Genomic DNA, 23,259 nt, shown 5'->3' on the forward strand with positions numbered 1-23,259 from the left:
AAAGTTATAACAGCAGTAAAAACACAAACAGTAAGAGAGCAACAAAGAGCAGAATCATTCACCCCCATGGATGTATGTACCCAGACATTTCACCTAATTTTGTATAATCAGTAAAAAATTGTGATACTGAAACTATGCGAGACCAAAAATAAATTATAAAAAAAATAAAATTTCTAAGAACATCAAATCAAGATAACTCTGACAACTTGAAATTTGTAGTTTTTTTATACATTGTTTTAGCACTATAAAAATGTAATATCACAGCTACTGTAATGTACAAAGAGCTTCTTCATTTAATGTCAATAGAATAAAAGGCAAGTGGCTGACAGTAAGTAGTATTGATTTGTGGATATGTTAGAAACTTTACAGTCTACTCCTCAACAATCTTCTTCCAATAAACATTGAAAACTATGTTTTTACATTCTCAATCAGGGTTAGTATAAATATTTGTTATTTGCACATATAAATTATTCATTGATTGTTCATGAATGTGAATTGTCGATGATAAAGTATTTGGATTTGGAAATATGTTACCCAAACAATAGTAATGGAGATAAATCATTTTGTAGGACATATCAAAAATATTTTATTAAATACTATAAATAAATAAAAATTCACTTTTGAACAGAAAAGCTACAAATAATGACAGAACTATAGAAAATATACACTTCATTAAATATGTAACCAGAGCTCAGGAAAACCTATATGTAGCTTACCATCATCCAAAGCAGTCACTTAGCTGTAGTTCACAGTATCCAAATATTTTCCTTTGTAAATAAAAGTTCAACATAAGTTGTATGCTACATTAAATCTTTTTGGACAGAATTCTATCAAAGGACTTGCCTTATAGTGTCACTCATTGCCCTGACCCAATCTCATAAGGGAATTTAGTAGTTCAAATCAGACTAAATAATGCTGTTGAATAAAGTGAACATTTTCTTTAAACAAAATTATTTGAATATGCTTTTGGTCAAAATACAGTAGATCATATTGGTTTTCTCCTAATTATATGTTATACTGTATGGCCTGAAGGACCGCATTATTCTAAATAAAATGGACAAATTGTGAAGTTGACTATTTAGAATACAAATTATTCTTACCCATCTTCTAGGTAAGCAGTCTGGTATAAGTGTGCCTACTCTATTGTATGTACTGTATGCTACTTATTTCTTGTTTTATTAAGAACTTTCCAAGAACTGTATCTTTAGAATGAATGTTTTTTTTAAATGCATGAAGAAATACACTGCTCTTGTGTTGTCTAATTAATGAGTCTTAGTGAGTAAGGTCCTATGGTGAGTTTTTGTTTGTTTGTTTTTTAGAAGACGGGAGAACATCTGCAATATCTTCAAAAGGTATCATATGATACATTAAATGGATTGAGTAACTGTGGTCAAAATTAGACTTTTTTGAACACCACAATGTAGTTTTATTTGAACTCTTGAACTGCCTAATGAGATCAGGTCTGAACACTATAATCACTTTGTTGGGATTCCATACAAACAATTTACAAACAGACAAATGAGACGGAATCCATTTATGCATGGATGCTATGAAATACAGACTGGCTACTCTAGACAACAGCGGACTACACATAAAGGGACTGTCTGTTTCATATGGTGATGTGCAAATTCTGTTGATATACTAATTTATTCATTATAACCCAGCAGTGACAATTTTTTTCCCTTTTAGTCCAATTTATCTCCCACGAAGTTTAATATTTAACAATTTTCTGTGTCTATTTTTATGTTTTGTTGTGATAACTTTGCATTTTAGTATTTATTATTTTTAATATTCTAGTAATTATTGTCACTAGTGGGGTTTTCCTGCAATCACAAGTACACATTTAATATAGTCTATATTCCATATAGTGCTTTCATTATTTGTAGATATTTTTTTAATTGAATGATTGGTTATCCTGTAGTGATTGTTGCTTGAATTGATACATTTTCTTTAGCTCCAGGTTATAATATAATTTACCTGTTTGATACATTTTAACCAGTTATCATCCAAGTGGTAAGTTAGAGTGCTTATTATACAAGCTTTATTTTTTTCTACTTTAAAGGCCAGTACTCACGGCCCGATTTGGGAGAGATGTGTGCTGAGCGAACCGCTCAGCACACATCTCTCCCACCACTCAGCACAGCGCGATGTGTGCTGAGCGTGCGGGGGGAGCACTCATTTCACCCAGTGGGTGAAGTGAGCAACCTGCTAGATTGGCCTGCACGGCAGGCCAATTTAGCACCAGCGATAGTGATGCATGGGGCTGCGCATCGCTATCACTGTGGGGGGTACACAAGGAGTGATCATGCTTAAAATCTAAGCAATCTAGTCAGATTGCTTAGATTTTAAGCAGCGATCACTCCGTGAGTACCCCCCTTTACTTATTTGTGCTCATTAACACTTATAGTAGGGCTAATTACCTCCTCTAGGGCTTTCAAATTAGCCCAAATATGTGATAAGCCTGCCTATTTTACCCAACTGTGACCATGAAAACATATAGGTTTGAAACTGTTTATGGATCCTATGTGTTTTCACACGAACATTGATCACTTTTCGTCTGGGAAAAATTAGAGCTGATTTGACAGCCCCCCCCCCCCCCCCCCCAAAAAAAAAAAAAAAATGGCACAAGTTTTTTTTTTTTTTTTTTAACTGGGACTAATTGGAAACCCTCAATAATATTATGACCCTTTTATGACTCAGTATTTTCAAAAGCAAAATTAAAGCAAATTTGTTGAGTAATTATAAATGTTTGGACAGTCTGGAATCCACAACCCCAACCAATTCATGTTCCATCATATAATAAGCTCATGAAAGTAAAATGATCACTACACTCACCAACTTTCTTTAATATGTTTATGGACAGATCTCCCACGGTACCTACCTATTGCTAGAGAGATCGACATTTACAGTTTTTACAGTAGTTGCGTTTGACTTGGCAGGCCAGTCATTTTGAAGTAGACAAAAAATAAAGATGTATAGGTTGGCAAGGAACATGTGTGGTTGCATACTGTAAATCAAAAATAATTGTTATGAAACTGTGCATTTAAACAATCTTTCATTTACGTTATTACAAATGGCTGACCAGACAAGCACACATCATATTTATGTTGTGAAGCCCATAAAAATGGATCAACTTTAAACACATTTTATTTGTTACTAACACTATGAAAATAACATTGCTTTTCCAGTGCTCTAACTGGTTAAACCAGTCTATGGAATATTATTATTTTACTTTTTTAGTTTGGTCAGAAACTAAGTAAAAAAATGTAATAACCCAGTTTGATCACCTTTAGGTAAGATACCCTTGTAAAACCTATAACATACAGAAACTCTAATCAACATTTTATAATGATTTCACTTTCATTGCTATGCTGATTATACTGTATAGCTACGTTAACTTAATAAAACATTTTCAACATTCCAAAAATTATTCCGATTCAAATACAGACGTGATTTGGAATAGCTGAAAGTAACTTCAATAGAATTCTTGAAAACCCTAACAAGAATTAAAACTTAATAAAAACTTAATAGCCTAATTACATTTAAAAGGCTGAAGAAATTACAAGATTCCATGGGTAACTGATAACATTATAAATTTAACATATGCAAAATCGTTACAGGTTATATATGTTTTATTTGTATATTAGATCTTCTGTAATTAGCTTTTGCTTCCAAATACTTATTCACAATGTAGATTGAAATTTTATTTTCAATATTTGGACCAAATTGTGTCTTGGGATATTTGTGTGGTATTTGTGTCATGAGCTGTGTCACAACACAGTAAGGCTGTGTGTAGCACTCTTTGAGGCACTAGTTTTGACTGCTATGAAGCTTAAGTCAACATTGTGTATCTAGTACTAGGCAGGTTTATAAAATAAACAGATTTGAGGAAAGAAGATTAATAAAAATAAAAAATATTAAGTGATATATTGAAAATGGCAATGAGAGGAAAACTTGTAAAACCTAAAAGGGGCCCTAAACTAAGACTATAAATCTAAAACTCTTAAAAAGAAAAAAAGAAAAACTTTAAGCTGTTATTGCCTTCATTATGACCAACAAAAATTAACTCCAGCTCCACAATTTGCTCATTCATTTGGCCTCTTTATAACTTAACAGGAACATACAGTATTGCTGAACTGTCACACACATACACACATGGCAAATTATGGTTCTAATTCCCTTGTTGGCTACTGTTGCTACTAGTGAAAGAATGGCATACAGGAAAATAAAAAACTTTTTAAATAACAAGCACTTTAAACTAAATCATAGTATTGCAACATTAGGACATACTGCCCCATATTCTCTTAAATAAAAGAACAGGTTTGTGCCTATTCAGCTGGACTACTGTAATCTTTATTATTTGGTAACTCAAGTTAAGCAAAAGCTAGCCACTGTTGGTTTTATAAGATCCACTGAATAATATATTGCAATAAGGTTTTGTAATTTACAAAGGGTGGTGTGAGAAGTGCTACTGCCCAGGGTGGATGGCTGAGGTGTCGGCACAGCTGCTGTCCCAGTGGCATATCCATCTTGTTGGCTGCCTTGTAGTGCCCACAGAGGTGTCGGGCATGTCCTGGATCTGCCCAGTGTTTTGCCTGTGACTTCTTTTTCATGTTACATGCACTGTGGAGGAGTGGGCAGCAGGGCATATCAATGGCTCTGGAGTGCAGTGTTGCGGCACTTGTAAGTTTCCATACATAAATATGGGTATAAAAATGATAAAACCAAGATTAGCTGGTTTTTCACTCATACTTATCTTTTGTAAATCATGTGTTGGTTTAGTAAGGGCCATTTTTTGCCAAGGTCTCATGAGAAAAGCTGTATATCATTTTTAATGGCAATATTATGCCCACACTTCATCTGTGGGTATTGCATTGATCCATCTTCTATTAGCAGCCACCAACCCAAAGCTACAAAGTCCTGATTGCAACTGGGTAGAGCAATGACATGTGTTCCGCTCCTTTTATTGGTAACTTGCGACTGGTGTAGTAATGGATTATTTCTGGTACGCTGTCAAAAGGTGGGCTGTTCTGTCCTAATACATACTGGTTTTCTTTGGTACGTGAGAGCTTCATGTGCATGAATCCTTGGCTGCTCCTGTTAGATAAAAATGGAAAAAAGGATTATTTTTTAATTTGAATTAGATCTCAAAATAGCATATTTGACATGTGTTTGCTGCTTTCTATTTTAGAGAAATAAATATGGTTACAAGCAATGTCAGAACTATAGTGGATGCAGGGATTGCCCACATTTGACCCTAAGGCTGGGTACACACTTTACAATATACACCCAACCTATCATCTGATCCAGCGGATTGGACGATATTTCGTTCACATCGTCCAGTGTGTATTCACTATATCATTAATGATGTACAATATCTTTAGTTTTTACCTTGAAACCTAAAGATACTGGACTGGATGTGCCTGGTGCCATCATTTACAATACTATAAATGATATTGTCCAGTGTGTACCCAGCCTAAGGTTCCTACTCAAATGAGCTGAGGTCTCTTTTGAGCATGTGCAGACAGCACATACTTAAAGGCCAGTACTCAGCATATGATGCATTATTCTGCCAAAGGTTATAAGATAGGTATGGACTTTAAGTCAAAATACAGTCAACTGCAAAGCATCTAATTAATTTGATTTATTATACTATCTTACACTACTCAAAGCATCCAAAATTATATATGCATCTCTTTTATATTAGTAGATAGTAAAAATCAAAACACACAAAACACAATTTTTCAGACAAAAAACGGGCTTCAATTGCATTGCCTGATCATCACCATTTGGCAAAATTTGCAGTAATAGTCCATTTTCTTCTGAAAATATTTTTCGTGGGTAATTGGATGCCCCCACCATAACATTTTTCGTAATTTCTTATGTAGAGATACCCAATTTATATATTAGAATGCACCAAAATAATGTAAAAATATATTTAAGTATTCCTTTAACAATAACAGATGTTTCAAAGGGTTGGGGTCAGTAGACCGCCGGTCACCATACCGGGTCCTGGCTTTTAGATGGCGGTCACATGACTGCATCCCGTTTTAATGTGCGTTAAATTTATTAACTTAAAAAAAATGAAAATTTACTAAGTATAAATAAAATGTGTGTTTTTTTATCCTGCCAACTATCATATAATTAAGACCTAGTAGAACAATGTGTGACAAATTGGTTTTTGAGCTTTAATATTGGAAGTTGTGATGTCAGTATAATGAACCTCACATACAGCATGCCTCCCAACTTTGTAGATTACTGAAGCGGAACCCTTCGGACGCATCAGGCACCCACACGGGACACTGCAGGCCATGGGTGTGACAATGGTACAGTCCCTGGAAAACAGGACTATCCCATTGAATGCAGGACAGTTGGGGTGGTATGCATACAGTAACTGCTGTTCCATTTTTTGTACCCATCTACTTTGACTATATATTACTTTAAGGCTTCAAGTTCCTTAGCACACACTGCCTTGTCCCCATTAACATTGTAGCTGCTATGAACATTTCTAGTAATCTGACTGGTTACAAACAGGGTTGGCTAGTTTAAAATATTATTTTAAACACTTTTTTTTATTATGCTCTGATTACAGGCGTGACTTATTCAAAATGTTTAATGCCAGTGGAATGCCGAGTGCTAATACTTAAACTTGAGTGTGTGTGTTTCGCTGAAAAGTGCTTTTGCACTTTCCATTTTGTATTACTATTCTTATTTATTTGTTATAAGTAGGACTAGTGCAGAACATTAACTTGTTATTCTTATTTTCTATTTTGTCTATATCTGAGTGTGCTTTGTATGTTTTTAATATGTTTAATCTATCTGCAGTACATACTATATATTCAGAAGTACAGTCAAATACAGAGAAAGAAGGATTCTGGTGTTGGAGCATATTTAGATGTAATAGGAATGATGATCAGTAAAAAAAAAAATGGTGTTATTGAAATATGTTAAATAAATTATATCAAAGCCTAATAACTTTGGCTTGTTATGTCAAAAAGCATTAAAACATGATCGATTAATACAGATGTGTCCATTTACATCTTTGATTTTTTACAAATTTGGCACAACATGCAAAACACGGCTAAGCTGTTTTTCATGAGTAGCGAGTGGATGAATTTAAAAAATTAAGTTTGCCATAATAGAATATGTATAAAGTAACATATTAAAGAAGCAAATTAAGAAAAATCACAAGGCATGGCTAAATCTCAGAGTCTAAGGCATGCAAAACTGTGCCATACATGGCGGGATATAGCAAAGATGTATGTGGACACATCTGTACATAGCAATGTTTCAGAATACTAACATAATAAGCAGGATTAATTTTTTTTTCATTAAAACATTTATGTAAAATGGTTTAAACAAAAAACAAAACATAAAGATAAATTAATTTGGTTTAAAAAAAACAACTTTTTTTTTCTTTCCCTGATTACTAGTCTTTACATGTCTACTTATTCAAAATGGAACATACATGGACGATAAGGAACTAAAAAATAATAAAAATCATGCTCATACCCTATTCAAATGTGCCTTTAAAACAGGCATTTTCAACCAGTGTGCCGTGGCACACTAGTGTGCCGCGACCAGTTGCAAGGTGTGCCGCGGAGCCAGAGCAGCTTCCTGCACCCTCAGAGTGAACTGTTGGCCCAGGCTCTTCTTAGAAGATCAGTCGTGCTCTGTCCGTGACCTATGCCTTGAAAACGGTGTGATATCATAGGTCACGGCCGCCGCGTCTCACCACCCAGCCAGCCCACCTGCCTGCATACACATCTTCCAGTTCTCGCCTGCATACACAGCTTTCCTTGCCAACCCACATCCACACCTGCCCGACCGCCCGCTGCTCAGTATTCGCAGAACTCCACTATGAACAACCCTCGCCAATGAGGGACAGGGAGGAGGACAGCTGATAATAATATTTGTTATTTTATTTCTCCTGTGGGGAACAATAGGATTTCAATAGGATTTATTTGGGGAGAATAAGAATTTATGGATTTATGGGGGGAACAATGTGAATAATTCATGTGGGGAGCAATAGGATTTATGTGAGGAGCAATGTGATTGTTTTTTCTGTGTAGGCCAGGCATGTCCAAACTGCGGCCCTCAAGCTGTTGTGAAACTACATATCCAAGAATGCCCTGACACAGCCAAAGTATGTGTGGTTTTTTTTTTTTTTTTTTTACTGTGAGGGCCAATGTGTGCATTTTGTTTTTTACTGTGGGGAACTGATGATGTGCCTTGGCAATTTTTAAATATTGTTCGGTGTGCCGCGAGTAAAAAAAGGTTGAAAATCACTGCTTTAAAAGAATACATAAATATGTAAACACTGAGTAATTAAAACTGTAGCATTTGTCTAGTTAAATTCACAATGCAATGCCCTTTATTTTGTAAACTGTAAAATAGATAAATGGAAACCAAGTTAAAGTACAAAAATCCCCAACCCAATGCAGGTTCATAATAGTTTGCAAATTCATTGGAGAAACCATGACGTTTTACGCCTTTTGCCAGTTTCCCATTTCCATATGAAATTCTGTAATGTAAAATAAAAAATGTAAAGCATTTAGCTAATTTTCCCTAAGGCAATGATGGGCTGTAGTACTCGCTCTCAGTCTCTGGCTATTGAGGTTTACTTGGAATAATGCAGGGAACCAGATGAGCAGCCCTGCTACCATTTCTAATGCTTACTGTACACTTCTGAGAGTTCATTTAAATGTAAACATTAGGGTCCAGGTGTAATGCCGTCCGAATTGGCTGGAGGTGCGGGTTGCCGGACAAACTCAGACATTTTTTTTTAATGTGGCAATAAATTTACAAGGCATTGGGGTCTATTAACTAAGCCTTGGATGGACATAAAGTGCATGGAGATAAATGACCAGCCAATCTGCCATGTTATAGGTTAGGAGCTCATTGGCTGGTATCTCTATGCACTTTATCTCCATCCAAGGCTTAGTAAATAGATCCCAAAGTCAGAGTTCGCCAGCATTACATCCGACCCCCATAGTTGATTTTATATACCATATAATTTGCATTAAAACCATTTCATGTTTTGTAATTCTTAGATTACAATATTTAAGTAAAACATTACTTTAAGTATATAGGATTTCAGATCTTTAAAATATGGAATATTACATGAGAAAAAGGCAAACCTCTTTATCTCTGCACGTATTGCAAGACTATTCTAGGTATATCTTTAAACATCAATCAAGACTAAACAGCACAGTTCTTAAATATAAGACACCAATGGATAGAAATAAAAAGAGATAGGGAGGGTCTACAAATTTGGCGCACAGCAGCCCGTCCACTGACAAAAACCTATGTAAAAATCACAGATTTTACCAAAACATATGGAAGAAACAAAAGGCGGTGTTAATCTGTGTCCAGGGCACATAAAAACTTAAAAAGGGTAATAAAACTTAATACATCCCTGGTGAATGGGTATGTGGTGTCTTCTCCAATTTATGCTGGCCTGTGAATTCTTTCACTCAGGTGAATCTTCTCTTTATGAGTAACTCCCAGTTCATGTCGAGATATAAAGAAATAAAGAGAAAAATGTGTAGCACCGTTTTCAACAGCCAGAATCAAATATTCACACAATGAAGTTTGAGGGCGTACCCCACTCACACAGAAACAAGTAAGTGGGTTCCCGTAAAGGTATCTTTATTGCTGTTTTTGCAATCCCCTCAAATTAGGTTCACGTGGTTGAGCGTGCCCGAATCTCACAGCGTGCCCAGATTTGAAATGATAATCAGCGTGATTATTCCTTTTTCCAGAAAAGAACTACTCACAGTACAGGACGACTGTACTGTGAGTAGTTCTTTTCTGGAAAAAGGAATAATCACGCTGATTATCATTTCAAATCTGCCTTTGGAATTTTTTATTGTATTTTTATTTTTTATATTTTATGTCACCAAGTGTGGTGTTTTTTTGCATAAACTGGACTGTGTCTGGAATAAAATACTTGTTTTAGAAAGAAGGAACTTTTATCTTCATTCCTGCTTGGCACCTTGGAGAAAGTTTTTTTCTCCTCTCTCTGATCCACCAAAGGGACACTGGTGGATCTGGTTAAAGAAACCTTTATAGGAGTCAACCATCTTATACTGAGTGAGTTGGGGTACGCACCTGAGGATTTCTGTCTATATAAAGATACCGTTATATGAATGTTCTAGCTTTGCTCTGTGTAAGTTGGGGTACGCATTGAGATTGCCTTAGAAGTTACCCTTACGTGTTTACAGTCCCCACACTTAGTGCGAGATTCGGGCACGCTCAACCACGTGAACCTAATTTGAGGGGATTGCAAAAACAGCAATAAAGATACCTTTACGTGAACCCACTTACTTGTTTCTGTGTGAGTGGGGTACGCCCTCAAACTTCATTGTGTGAATATTTGATTCTGGCTGTTGAAAACGGTGCTACACATTTTTCTCTTTATTTCTTTATATCTCGACATGAACTGGGAGTTACTCATAAAGAGAAGATTCACCTGAGTGAAAGAATTCACAGGCCAGCATAAATTGGAGAAGACACCACACACCCATTCACCAGGGATGTATTAAGTTTTATTACCCTTTTTAAGTTTTTATGCGCCCTGGACACAGATTAACACCGCCTTTTGTTTCTTCCATAAGACACCAATGGTTAAACACGTAAATTGCTAATATTTAAAAAAAACACACTCAGAAATTGTCGTTTTTTTTTTTTTTTTTTTAGATTAAATTAGGTTAAGAATATATAAAAATTTATCCAACACAATTTTATTTAAAAAAAGGCAACATTTCTTTAACAGTGGCAACCAATTTATTGGACTATTCGTAAACTGAACATTGCGGCATTGCATTTCCTGCAACATCTGCTCCTCTCTGCAACTGCTGGTTACGCACTAAGAGGCTGGGGGCTGCTTCATTTACATTTCAGCAATTATTAGCTGCACGGCAGTTACTGGGTGAGGGGACATTGAGATTGGCGACTGCTGGGCAATTATCTTATGGCAGCGGGAAGCAGTTAAAATACCGCTAGTCGGGATCCAGGCGGTCACAATGCAGACTCCGAAATCAAGACTAGCGGTGAAATGCCACCATCACAGGCTATTCTCCCTCTGTGGGTGTCCACGACACCCAAAGAGGGAGAAAATAACCTGCGCGTGGCACCGTGCCCGCAGCGAGCCTGCAAGAGTCTATCGCTCGCCTTGCTGCCGGCATACTGGTGGCCGGGATGCCACTGTCGGTATACTGACGGCTGGCATCCCAACCACTGCCAATTCATACCGAACCCCTGGCAGCTACCCACTGGTCATTTCTGACTGATCACATCAGATGCGACCATATCAGGGAAAGCCCAGTGTGGCATGGTTGCATCTGATGCGATCACCCAAGGCAAGTTAAGAAATAGATTCCTAGAATATATTATGCCTACCAAGCGTGAATGGGTACATTTTTATTATTTTGTGGAAACAATTCACTATTTATAGATTTCACAGTATTGCACTTTAAAATATATGACTATTGAAAAGGTGAATACTTTAAGCCACAATTGTTTAATCTGTTTATTAAGCTTTTCCTGGAAAATGCGCAAGACCTTCTTTACAAAGCATCTATTACACGGCGTCTATTCAGTGAAGACAGAGGGAGAGGTGACATGCCAGCGTCTCACAGTGCTGGTCATGCTCCCTTTAGTGACGTCAAATGGGGGCGTGACTCGCGATTGTGGCACTGCTGCAAGGCCACTCCCCCTTTTTGGGCACGCGCACAGGAGTCCCGCTTGTAGATTTGGAAATATTGTGAGGTATGTAAATATATATAGTAAATTCTGCTAGTGCATACATGATAATGTACCAGATTAATAACAGCAATGCACTGTGGAAAATACACCATGATCTTTTGCAGTATAATGTAACATACTGTATGTATAATGTATGATTCAAATGCACAGTCTGGCGCTTAATCCCTAGAGGAAGCAGTGGGTCTTTGTGCAGAGGAGCCCACTGGAGGTTTTCCCTTTACCCCTGTGGGCCACTACAATCCTGCTAGGGGGTATAGGAACATTGAAACTGTACAATCTGGTGGTTTACAGAATTAACCAAACATGTCTGCAACATAGAGGTGACATCCCAAAGATGTCACTGGGAAATTGGTGCCACGGAGGAGGGACCTGCTCAACTTGCCTACCCTCCTGCTGCTCCGTTTTTTTTTACAGGAGCCTCCCGCTGCCCCACAAATCTACTAGGTTCCCCCGGTTTTCAGTGCTACTTGTGTAAGTTCGGACTGGGCATGTGTCAGTCTGAAAGTCCTGGGGGCGAGGCCTGAATAGGCAATGTCAGAATGTGTGATGCCATAGAACTTAAGTGCTAGCTACCACGGGAGCATAGCAGTGCGCAGCAGCAGAAGAGAGTGAGACTGTCTGTCTGTGTACACCGTGTCAGTGTCAGCGGCATGTAAAGCAGCAGCAGGCATGTTTCAAGGATTGTGTGCATGTGGCTGGGCTGCGAAGGGCAGGGCTTGGCTGGAAAAACAGCTGAGTGTAAACTCAGCATGGGAGAAAGTTTTTACTAAAAGCTCCCTCTGTGTTGTTGTGATTATTGGTCATTGCTACTGCACAACAACCTGCTAGCCCAAGCTGTCTATCACTCATCCTAAGGGGAGTACTGCTAGTGTTATAGTATAGGGGCAGTGTCATAGTATAGGGTCAGCATTATATTATAGGGTCGGTGTTATAGGGGTAGGGTCATTGTCATAGTATAGGGGCAGTTTTATAGGGATAGGGTCATTGTCATAGTATAGGGTCAGTGTTATAGGAATAGGGTCACTAGTATAGTATGGGGTCAGAGTTATAGGGATAGGGTCCTTGGTATAGGAATAGGGTCAGCATTATAGGGATGGGGTCAGTGTTATAGGTATAGGGCCAGAATTATAGGGATAGGGTCAATGTCTTAGTATAGGGTCAGAGTTATAGGGATTGTGTCAGTGTTATAGTATAGGGTCAGTGTAATAGGGATAGTGGGGCAGATGTATTAACCTGGAGAAGTCATAAGGACGTGATAAACCAGTGATAAGTAGAAGGTGATAAACACACCAGCAAATCAGCTCCTAACTGTTAATTTACATATTGGAGCTGATTGGCTAGTAGTTTATCTCCTTGCACATATCACTACTTTATCACTTCCTTATGCCTTTTCCAGGTTAATACATCTACCCTAGTGTCCGTGTTATATGGATCGTGTCAGAGTTATAGTATCCTCTGGTAGTATGCTACCTATACACAAACCTTCTCTGTAGCATCCTGCTCTTTGTACTATAGTTTTCATAGAAACAAAGAATTTAACGGCAGATAAGAACCAAATGGCCCAACCAATCTGCCCTGTAGGGTTAGAGTATTAGAGTTGGTTTAGTGTTTTGGGTTAAGGTACTAGGGTAGTTTAGGAGATGGGTTTAGGGTATTAGGCTTGTGTTGGGGTATTAGGATTAGTTGGGGGGTTTGGATTAGGTGTTAAGGTATTAGGGATAGGATATTAGGGATGGTTTAGATATTAAGGTCAGGGGTTACGGCAATGGTTGTTGGTAATGGTTATGGTAATTAGGGTATTAGGACCAGGGATAAGGTATTAGCGTTAATGTTTAGGGTGAGGTTTAGGTTAGGGTACTAAGGTAAGGGTTAGGGTTAGGGATGCTCTACGTCATTGTTTAGGCTTGTCGTGTGTTAGCAGGTCTGTTGTGAAAGCTTGATTTAAATGCTGCCCTCTGAAAATCCATGTTTTAAGGATAGTCACACTTGAGCATAGGTGACCTTATAGGGATGTTTTATTTTAGAGCAAATGTGAGGTCACACTCTGTTTTCAAGCATGGATATCCCTAAACATGGCTTATTATGTCACCCGCTGCATCCATTTTATGTCAAATTTCTTTTCAATGGTTACATTTTAAATGCTTGTGTTTTTTTTCTATTTTATTATTTATTACCAGTCACATATTGCACAGCACTTTCAGAGAATATTTGGACACTCACATCAGTTCCTGCCCCAGTGGAGCTCACAATCTATATTGCCTACCACATGTACATGCACACATATTCACACTAGGGTTAATTGTATTTGGAGCCAATTAACTGGGGGCTTAATTAAATATTAAACAATGTGTTTGTTGCAAAGAGGCAACAAAGAGAATGGATTGCTTTTTGGAGCACTCTTTTTTAACAATTTTTATACAGTTCAATATGATATGATTATAAGAGTTAAAACGTAACCTTTAATCATTACTCCTAAAATAGATAAGGGGGTTGTTAGTCAGTGACATATATTTCGTATGACGGTATCAATCCATGATTACATCAATTTATCTACATCCCCTTATAGACACACATTTTTTTATATTAATTATACATTATTTTATGTTTATCAATGATCCAAGAGTTAATGAAAATCTTTGTGTGGTGAGATATTATTTTGTATTCAACCCTTAAGTTTGCTTAAGTTTCTAAATCTCAATTTCATACATGGATTACAGCCAGGAGAAAGATGTTAAAAAACCAACCATAATAAATTTATTCAAATACATGTCTATTATACCAAATCCTATTATGGTCAGATTCCCTGTCATCTGCACCTGTGAACTCAGAGTCTATGTGACAAAAAGTATCAGTATTGTTCTTTGCCAAGTTCTTAGATACAAGTATAAAATATGTTGCCTTTTTTGCTCTTATCGTTCTCCCTGCAGTTTTTTAAAGCCTGTGTGTGACACATACTTAATTTCATTTTGGGTAGCCCTAGATTGCATTTCTCACATGGTCATTAAAAATTCCTCTCTATCTTTATGCATAATTGCACATACCAGTGGGTATAAACCTGAACACAAATTCCTGCTGTTGGATATTCAGTGGTATACACCAGCCCTATAAGCTATTTGGACTGATGTTAATGTAACCCTTATGTCACAGATTGTCACTTCAAATTTGCATGTTCATTATCCCGAATATATCAAGCATGCCAAAAAAAGGGGGAAGTACAATCCAAGATGCCGTCTTCCTCATCTGCTGCCCATTATCTTCATAGAGCGGATAATGAGTGAGAGTAAGGGTTGTTGCCAGATTGATGGAAAAGATAGATTCGGCGTCACTCTGTTACTCTGTACCTGGTGTTAGGTGGACCCTGATACCTTTTGGCATTGCAAGATCCAGATTCGCCAGCAGAAAAACAGGTGAACGCTAGAAGTTACAGATAGATAGTGCAGGATGTCTGGTGTGGTTAGAATAAATACCACTATTTAAATCTCTATGTAAAACATCAAACACATAGCTCCTGTGCTATTTCTGTGGTCAATACATTTCTAGTTGGCCTTCTGTTGTCAGGTTATAACATGCGGCTGCTGCAATTTTAATGGAGAACTAAATTCAAATAAATGTGAACCAACCACTAAACTTTTAAGGTCCTAATTGACCGTTTAATTACAAGATGTTCACACATTGCTGTTGCGGCTAAGAACTATACCTGAATACAGATAGACATAGTGGGGATATCAAATGCCCCCCTGCTTATAACATTCGGCTGCTGCAATTTTAATGGAGAACTAAATTCAAATGAATGTGAACCAACCACTAAACTTTTAAGGTCCTAATTGACCGTTTAATTACAAGATGTTCACACATTGCTGTTGCGGCTAAGAACTATACCTGGGTACAGATAGACATTGTGGGGATATCAAATGCCCCCCTGCTAATTGACCATTAATTGACCATTAATTGCTGGTTATTCACAAGTGGCTGTTACGGCTAAAACTATAACTGAGCACATATGAGCAGTATAGGGATGTCAAAATACCCCACTGCTCTGTAATCCCTCCAGCTGATTCTGCCGCATGTGCAATTAGCGGTAAATATTAGAATTGCTAAATAAAATTAACAGATATTCATATACCTGTATTATCAATGCAAGTTGTTTAACCAATTTAGCTATTTCTGCCCCACGTGTCACACTACCCAAAATGGGTTCTCAAGGGATAGTGTATGGGCAGCACTCTTCCAAACTTACTGATATTAATCAGAAGTTGGAACAAGTTTTTGGGTTAATTATGCCTATAAGATAGAACAAAACTATCCCAAGACACGTATCAAAGAACCGCAGCCCATATGCCTGATGTGGTTTAAATTTGACCATTAATTGCAGAGTATTTTACTCACGGGGACTGCGGTTTAAGTCTTGCTAAATAGTTGCAACGGATACAGGTATGAATGTATCAAAATGTATTACCGCTCTGTTGCTTCAGCCACCTAGCAGTCGGCGGTCACCGTTCTCTCACCACCTCAATAGTGGTTTCCTCCCACTATAGGGCAATGGGACCACACACGGCTGCGGCGGTTACGATCCTCCGACTCTGCTGCCCGGACTTCAACTGTGTTTGCGGCTGCCCCCGTAATGGGGTGCCGGAGCCACACGGCTATGACGGCTGCAATCCTTCGGCTCTGATTGCCTGGCTTGGACTGTGAGCTGTTTTTTTTTGAATATATTATCATTATTACTGTATTTGAATTTTTGAGTCTGGTGCGGGATATATAGTAGAGTAGCCACGGCTTAATTAAATATACAACCAGTATATTTCTGATTTGTGGGAAGAATCCGGAGTACCCTGATGAAACCCACACAAGCACAGGGAGAATATACAAACTCCACACTGTTAAGGCCATTGTAGGAAACAAACCCATGACCTCAGTGCTGTGAGGCAGCAATGCTAATCATGATATCGCCCATGCTGCTCATTTTGGGGTCGTTTGGCGTTGTTTAGGCTTGTCAGAGTGATTGGTGGGTGTCGGGGACAGCACTTAGTGGGTGAGGTTCGGACAATGCAGGCATGTCCAGATGATTTTTGGGGAGACTGCTCCGTGAAAAAAATGGTGCCGACCCCCTGCCAGCACAGCAAGGCTCCACAGGCAGGAGTTGTCCTCAAATCAATGCGTTCACAATTACATTGCAAACGCAATGTAATTACAAGTACATTGCAAACGCATCTCGGGGCAGCGCAACACACATGATGAGCAGCCATGCCCTGTGCTGGACGGCCCCAGTATGTGAGTAGATGGATGCACATCTTGCGGCTGGAGCAAAATCTGCTCCCATATCTGAATAACCCCCATTGTGTCCCATATGGAGGCGACCATTTTGGGTGAGACAAAACAAGCAAAACATATTAATTCCTTTATAGTCACTGGAGTGAGTACCTGCCATTGAAGGACACACCCCTTAGTGGCAGTAGATATGCCCATAGGTGGAGGTAGACACACCCTTTGGGTGGAGCATGACACACTGCATTCTGCTTACACCTACTGTACAATCTCCCTGAAACTAGTTTTCAAAAGTAGTTAAGTATGGACCTGCTTGCTGGTATAAGGTAAGAAAACTCTGGGTGCAGGGTGTGCAGTCTCCATGGAACCATGTGCATAACACACACTGCAATATGCCTATGAACATTGGACAATTAATATAGACACTTGTGATTTATTACCTGTACCATCAGCATAATACTCTTTTTTTTTTTTTTAATAAACCACCATTCATGGCATACTGTACTATGAGTGGGACACGGTACTGACAGATAAACAGGCTAGAACAAATCTGGGTTCAGAACTACCGTATTTTTCGGACCATAAGACGCACCTGACCATAAGACGCACCTAGTTTTTAGAGGAGGAAAACAGGAAAAAAAATATTCTGAACCAAATAGTGTAATAAGCTTACAATCTATACTGTAGACACAGACATCAGCTTTACAGGCCATTTACATAGAATACGGTACACAGATTTTTCTGGGACAGTGTGTGACAGAGGCAGCCACACAAGCACAGCCATAGTCACAGTACAGAGCAGACGAGAACCTTTTTATCTCACAACATACAGATGACGGCGAGGCAGCAGCAGCAATACTTTGGAGGAGGCAAGGGGAGGAAGCGGGGGAGTCACGTGATGCCGCCTCTCAGATGACGGCGAGGCAGCAGCAGCAGTACTTTGGAGGAGGCGAGGGGAGGGAGCCACGTGATGCCGCCTCTCGGATGACGGCAAAGCAGCAGCAGACAGGACCCGCCGCTACCCGCACTCGTAACTGCTGCCTCTCCCACCCAGTGCGCTCCCACCCAGCGCATTGAGAGCGCTCCATAAGGTTTTTACTCCTGCTCTGTTATTCGGACCATAAGACGCATATTCGGACCATAAGACGCATGTACTTTTCCCCCCACATTTTTGGGGAGAAAAAGTGCGTCTTATGGTCCGAAAAATACGGTAATTTTTCCTGTGCACCCCATTTTACAGCAATGACTATATTTAGCGCTTAACTGTGAATTAAATATAAAAAGTGAGACAATGCATGAGTACTGTATGACTATTGTAAATTATCCTAAAGTATCCACAAAAAGAAAACAGCAAATGAGACATTGAGTAAAATAGTACGACAATAAGAGGAACAAAGAATGAAGGGGGAAAAAAAAAGTAAAATGGAAAAAATTATTATTATTAACATCCTCCTTTATTTATATGGCGCCACAAAGGTTCCATGGAGTCAAATTACAGAGTACATAAACAAATAATCAGTGGCACTGCAGACAAAAAGTGTTTTTGTATTGTGTTTAATATACTGCTGCTGATCTATACAAATATATATTCACAGACATAACAATGATAATAGACATACAGATAGCAATACTGCTACTGAAACATTAAGTGATCCTAGGTATACTTTTCTAGAAACACTGCCTTTTCTCATTAGGCTCAGTCAGGTTATCAGGAGAACACTGTCCTAGCTTTCAAACCATCTGCTGAATGGATAGCTCTCCAGGGAGAGGCGGAGAAGTGCTGGAGAAGACAAGCCTAGATGAAGTGCATGTCTCTGCAGTGTGACAGCATTACAATTTAATTAACTTATTCACTTCTAGTGGGAATAAGCAAATGGATACACAGATAAACTTCCAAAACCTGCTAACAGAGAAAGGTGGGAGCACTACCAGCCTATTTGTCTACATTAGCATTATATGTAATGTATATGCATTTTGCTGTGCAGCAGGTACAGTGGCATAGTGGCTATCATTAGTGTCTAACATCACTGAGGTCATGAGTTCAATTGCCAACCAGGGCCCCATCGCTAGGAGTTTGTATGTTTTCCCATGTTTATGTGCGTGTCCGCCAGGGGCCCCTGTTTTCATCTACACCTAAAACCATTCTGGTAGATTAATGTGATTCTGAAAAAGATCAACCCTAGTGTGTATATGGTGCCTGGATTTCGCATGAACGAATATGAATGATGAATATTCTCTGTACAGTGCTATAAAAATAAGCAATAATAAAATTGCTACTCTCTCAGCAACATGCATTTTCATTTCTATTGCAATTACCATTGCCTGTTGAGACAAGCAAAGTTACATTAATCCATAAAATATAAAAATCCAGTTTCCTTCAATCTGAGGTGGTGACAGCTCTTTGTATGTCATATACAGCTTTGAGATTTTGTGTGTGTGTGTTGGGGGGGGGGGGGGGGGAATTATATGGTCGAAAGTAACTAGGTCGACAGTCATTAGGTTGACCACTATTGGTCAACAGCTGAAATAGGTCAACAAGGTCATTAGGTAGATATAGGAAATGGTCGACGTGAGGTTTATTTTTGTTTGTGTCATTTTCTTCGTAAATTATCCGCGAACCCCAATTAATGAACAGTGTCCCCTCGCATGGCTCTCTTCACTTGCCATGCTTCGGGCATGTTACTATCCCCAATCGCAGTCCACGTGGATCATAAAGTATGAAAAAGTTCATAAAATGAAGAAAGAAAAAAGTGAAAAACTCATGTCGACCTTTTCATGTGTCGACCTAGTGACCATGTCGACCTAACGCTTGTTGACCAATAGTGGCCAACCTAGAGTGTCGCTGCTTGCAGCACCACTTAAATACACTTGTGTTGAAATATTTGTCTGGTCAACGCAAACTGTGATGCCATTAATATTCCCTATATAATATCATTCATCTATAATCTGGTGCGGGAGTCTCTCTAACTCGCGACCTAGCGTGTCGACATACATGATGTCGACCTAAAGACTGGATACTGTGTGTGTATATGTGTGTGTGAAAAAAAAATAGGATTTTAATTACCTACCGGTAAATCCTTTTCTCATAGTCCGTAGAGGATACTAGGGATCCATTTAGTACCATGGGGTATAGACGGGGCACTAGGAGCCATGGGCACTTTAAGAATTTGATAGTGTGGGCTGGCTCCTCCCTCTATGCCCCTCCTACCAGACTCAGTCTAGGAAACTGTGCCCGTGGAGACGGACATACTGTTAGAGAAGGATAGATAAAGATAGTGGGGAGATTCCGAACCAGCACACACAAAACAGAAGAAAGCTATGCTAACCCAACTGTAAACAGGAACAGCAATAGCTGAACCAACAATATTTAACCAAGTAACAGTGCAGGAAGAACGAAGCACCGGGCGGGCGCCCAGTATCCTCTATGGACTACGAGAAGGGTTTACCGGTAGGTAATTCAAATCATATTTTCTCTTACATCCTAGAGGATACTGGGGTTCCATTCAGTACCATGGGGATGTACCAAAGCTCCCAAACTGGGTGGGAGAGTGCTGAGGTTCCTGCAGAACTGATTGACCAAACTGAAGGTCCTCAGAGGCCAAAGTATCGAACTTGTAGAACTTAGCAAACGTGTTTGAATTTCTTCCAAATACGGTGTTAATGTTTAGACATTACCCCCTTCCTGGCTTGGATCATAGTCGGGACAACTTTGCTAGGGATCCCTCGTCTGGCTAGAATCAGCCATTCAACTTCCATGCCATCAAATGTAGCTGCAGTAAATCCTGATAGACGAACGGCCCCATTGCAGAAGATCCTCGCGAAGAGGTAGAGGCCACAGATTTTCGAGGAGCATTCCCAGAAGGTCCACATACCAGGCCCTTCTTGGCCAGTCCGGAGCAATGAGTATTGCTTGAACCTTTTCCCTTTTTATTCTTTTGAGAATTCTTGGGATCAGAGGAAGTGGAGGAAACACGTACACCATCTGATAGATCCATGGAGTCATCAGAGAGTCTACCACCACTGTCTGTGGGTCTCTCAACCTGGAACAATACCGCTTGAGCTTCTTGTTGAGACTAGAGGCCATCATGTCGATTTGTGGATATCCCCACCGACGTGTCAAGCACCTGTACACCTCCGGGTGAAGGCCCCTCTCCCCCAGGTGCAGGTCGTGTCTGCTGAGGAAGTCTGCTTCCCAGTTGTCTACTCCCGGAATGAAGACCGCTGACAACACCACAGCATTTATTTTCTGCCCAGAGGAGAATTTTTGACACCTCTGACATTGCTGCTCTGCTTTTCGTTCCGCCCTTATGGTCTATGTATGTCACTGCCGTCACATTGTCCGACTGGACTTGAATGGCCCAATCCTGAAGAAGATAAGAGGCCTGTAGAAGGGCATTGTATATGGCCTGAGTTCCAGAATGCTGATTGGAAGGATGACTTCCTGACTTGACTATCTTCCTTGAAACTGCACCCCCTGGGTGACTGCTCCCCAACCTTGTAGGCTTTCATCCATGGTTAACAGGATCCAGTCCTGAATTCCGAACCTCCGGCCCTCGACAAGGTAAGAGATCTGTAGCCACCACAGAAAGGAGATCCTGGCTTTTGGTGACAGATGAATCCTCTGGTGCATGTGAAGATGTGACCCAGACCATTTGTCCAACAGATCGAGCTGGAAGGGTCTTGCGTAAAACCTTCCATATTGAAGTGCCTCGCAAGAGGCCACCATTTTCCCCAGAAGGCGAATGCATAGATGCACCGATATCTGGGTTGGCTGCAGGACATCCCGAACCATCGACTGGATTACCAATACCTTATTCAACGGAAGGAACACTTTCTGCGACTCCATGTCCAGTATCATTCCCAGGGATGGGAGTCTCCGTGTTGGCTCTAGGTGAGATTTTGGAAGGTTCAGAATCCACCCGTATCCTGGAGAAGTTTGATTGAGAGGCCAATGCTGTTCAGCAACCTCTCCCTGGCCAGCACCCTTATCAGAAGATCTTTCAGGTACGGAATTATGTTCACTCCCTGCATGAGTATAAACATCATCTCTGCCATCACTTTAGTGAACACCCTCAATGTCACGGAGAGACCAAATGGCTGCGCCTGGAAATGGTAGTGACAGTCCTACAGTGCAAACCGTAGATAAGCCTGATGATGCGGCCAGATCGGAATGTGAAGGTACACATCCTTGATATCCAGAGACACTAGGAATTCCCCTTCCTCCAGACCTGAGATCACCGCTCTCAGAGACTCCATCTTGAACTTGAACACTCTTAAGAACGGGTTCAAGGACTTGAAGTTCAGAATTGGTCGTACCAAACCATCCGGTTTCGGTACTACAAACAAGTTTGAATAGTACCCCTTGTTGTGTAGATGAGGTGGAACTGGAACAATGACTTTAGTCTGTACCAGTATTTGGATGGCCTCCTGTAAAGTTATACTTGCCTCTTGTGAAGCTGGTAAGCCTGATTTGAAGAATCTGTGAGGTGGGAGCTCTTGGAACTCCAGTCTGTAGCCCTGGGAAATAAGGGATCCCGGCACGAACTTGACCAGATGTGACTGAAGAATTTTAGTTGGGCTCCCACCTGACAGTCCTCCAGGCCTCGCGGTCCACCGTCATGCTGAAGAGCTCTATTCCTGAGCACCTGCAGTTGCTGGTTTGCGTGGTTTACCTCTTGCGCCTCTGGAGGCCGTAGAGGCACCTCTGGATTTTCCCTTAAACTTGGCTGTCCGAAAGGACTGTAAATTTGAAACGGAATTCGCTTTTTTGGCTGGGGGAGCTGCGGAAGGAAGATACGCAGACTTAACCGCAGTAGCTTTGGAGATCCATTTGTCTACTTCGTCTCCAAACAAGGCCTCTCCTGTGAATGGTAGGCCTTCCACGCCTTTCCTGGAGTCCGCATCAGCAGTCCACTGGTGTAGCCACAAGCCCCTGCGTGCTGACACTGCCATAGCGGTGGTGCGTGCATTAAACAAACCAATCTCTTTTATGGCTTCCACCATAAAATTCACAAAGTCCTGTATTTGCTGCAGGAGTAAAACAACACTCCCCCCAGAGAAGGAATCAAACCCCTCAATTAGGTTACCTGACCATTTAGAAATGGCTTTTGTGATCCACGCACATGCAATAGTGGGTCTCTGGACCACCCCAGCAGCTGTGTACAATGATTTGAGTGTAGTCTCAATTTTATGGTCAGCCATATCTTTTAGGGAGGCTGCACCAGT

The 23,259-nt window shown here is 39.9% G+C and overlaps 1 protein-coding gene across 6 annotated transcripts in view; it reads right to left on the reverse strand.

Moving 5' to 3' along the window:
- Positions 1-2,602: 2,602 nt before the first annotated feature.
- Positions 2,603-23,259, reverse strand: part of SHF (Src homology 2 domain containing F) — a 475,778-nt gene continuing 455,121 nt past the window's right edge. For 5 of the 6 annotated variants that reach the window (XM_063926269.1, XM_063926268.1, XM_063926267.1 and 2 more), the window contains one exon: positions 2,603-5,097. In XM_063926269.1, the coding sequence (XP_063782339.1) occupies positions 4,911-5,097 (187 nt within the window). In that variant the 3' untranslated portion in view covers positions 2,603-4,910. The remainder of the gene's footprint in view (positions 5,098-23,259) is intronic. The other variant, XM_063926270.1, reaches the window with a different exon arrangement.

This window comes from Pseudophryne corroboree, chromosome 6 (assembly GCF_028390025.1).
Source record: "Pseudophryne corroboree isolate aPseCor3 chromosome 6, aPseCor3.hap2, whole genome shotgun sequence".
In the NCBI taxonomy this organism is placed as follows: Eukaryota; Metazoa; Chordata; class Amphibia; order Anura; family Myobatrachidae; genus Pseudophryne; species Pseudophryne corroboree.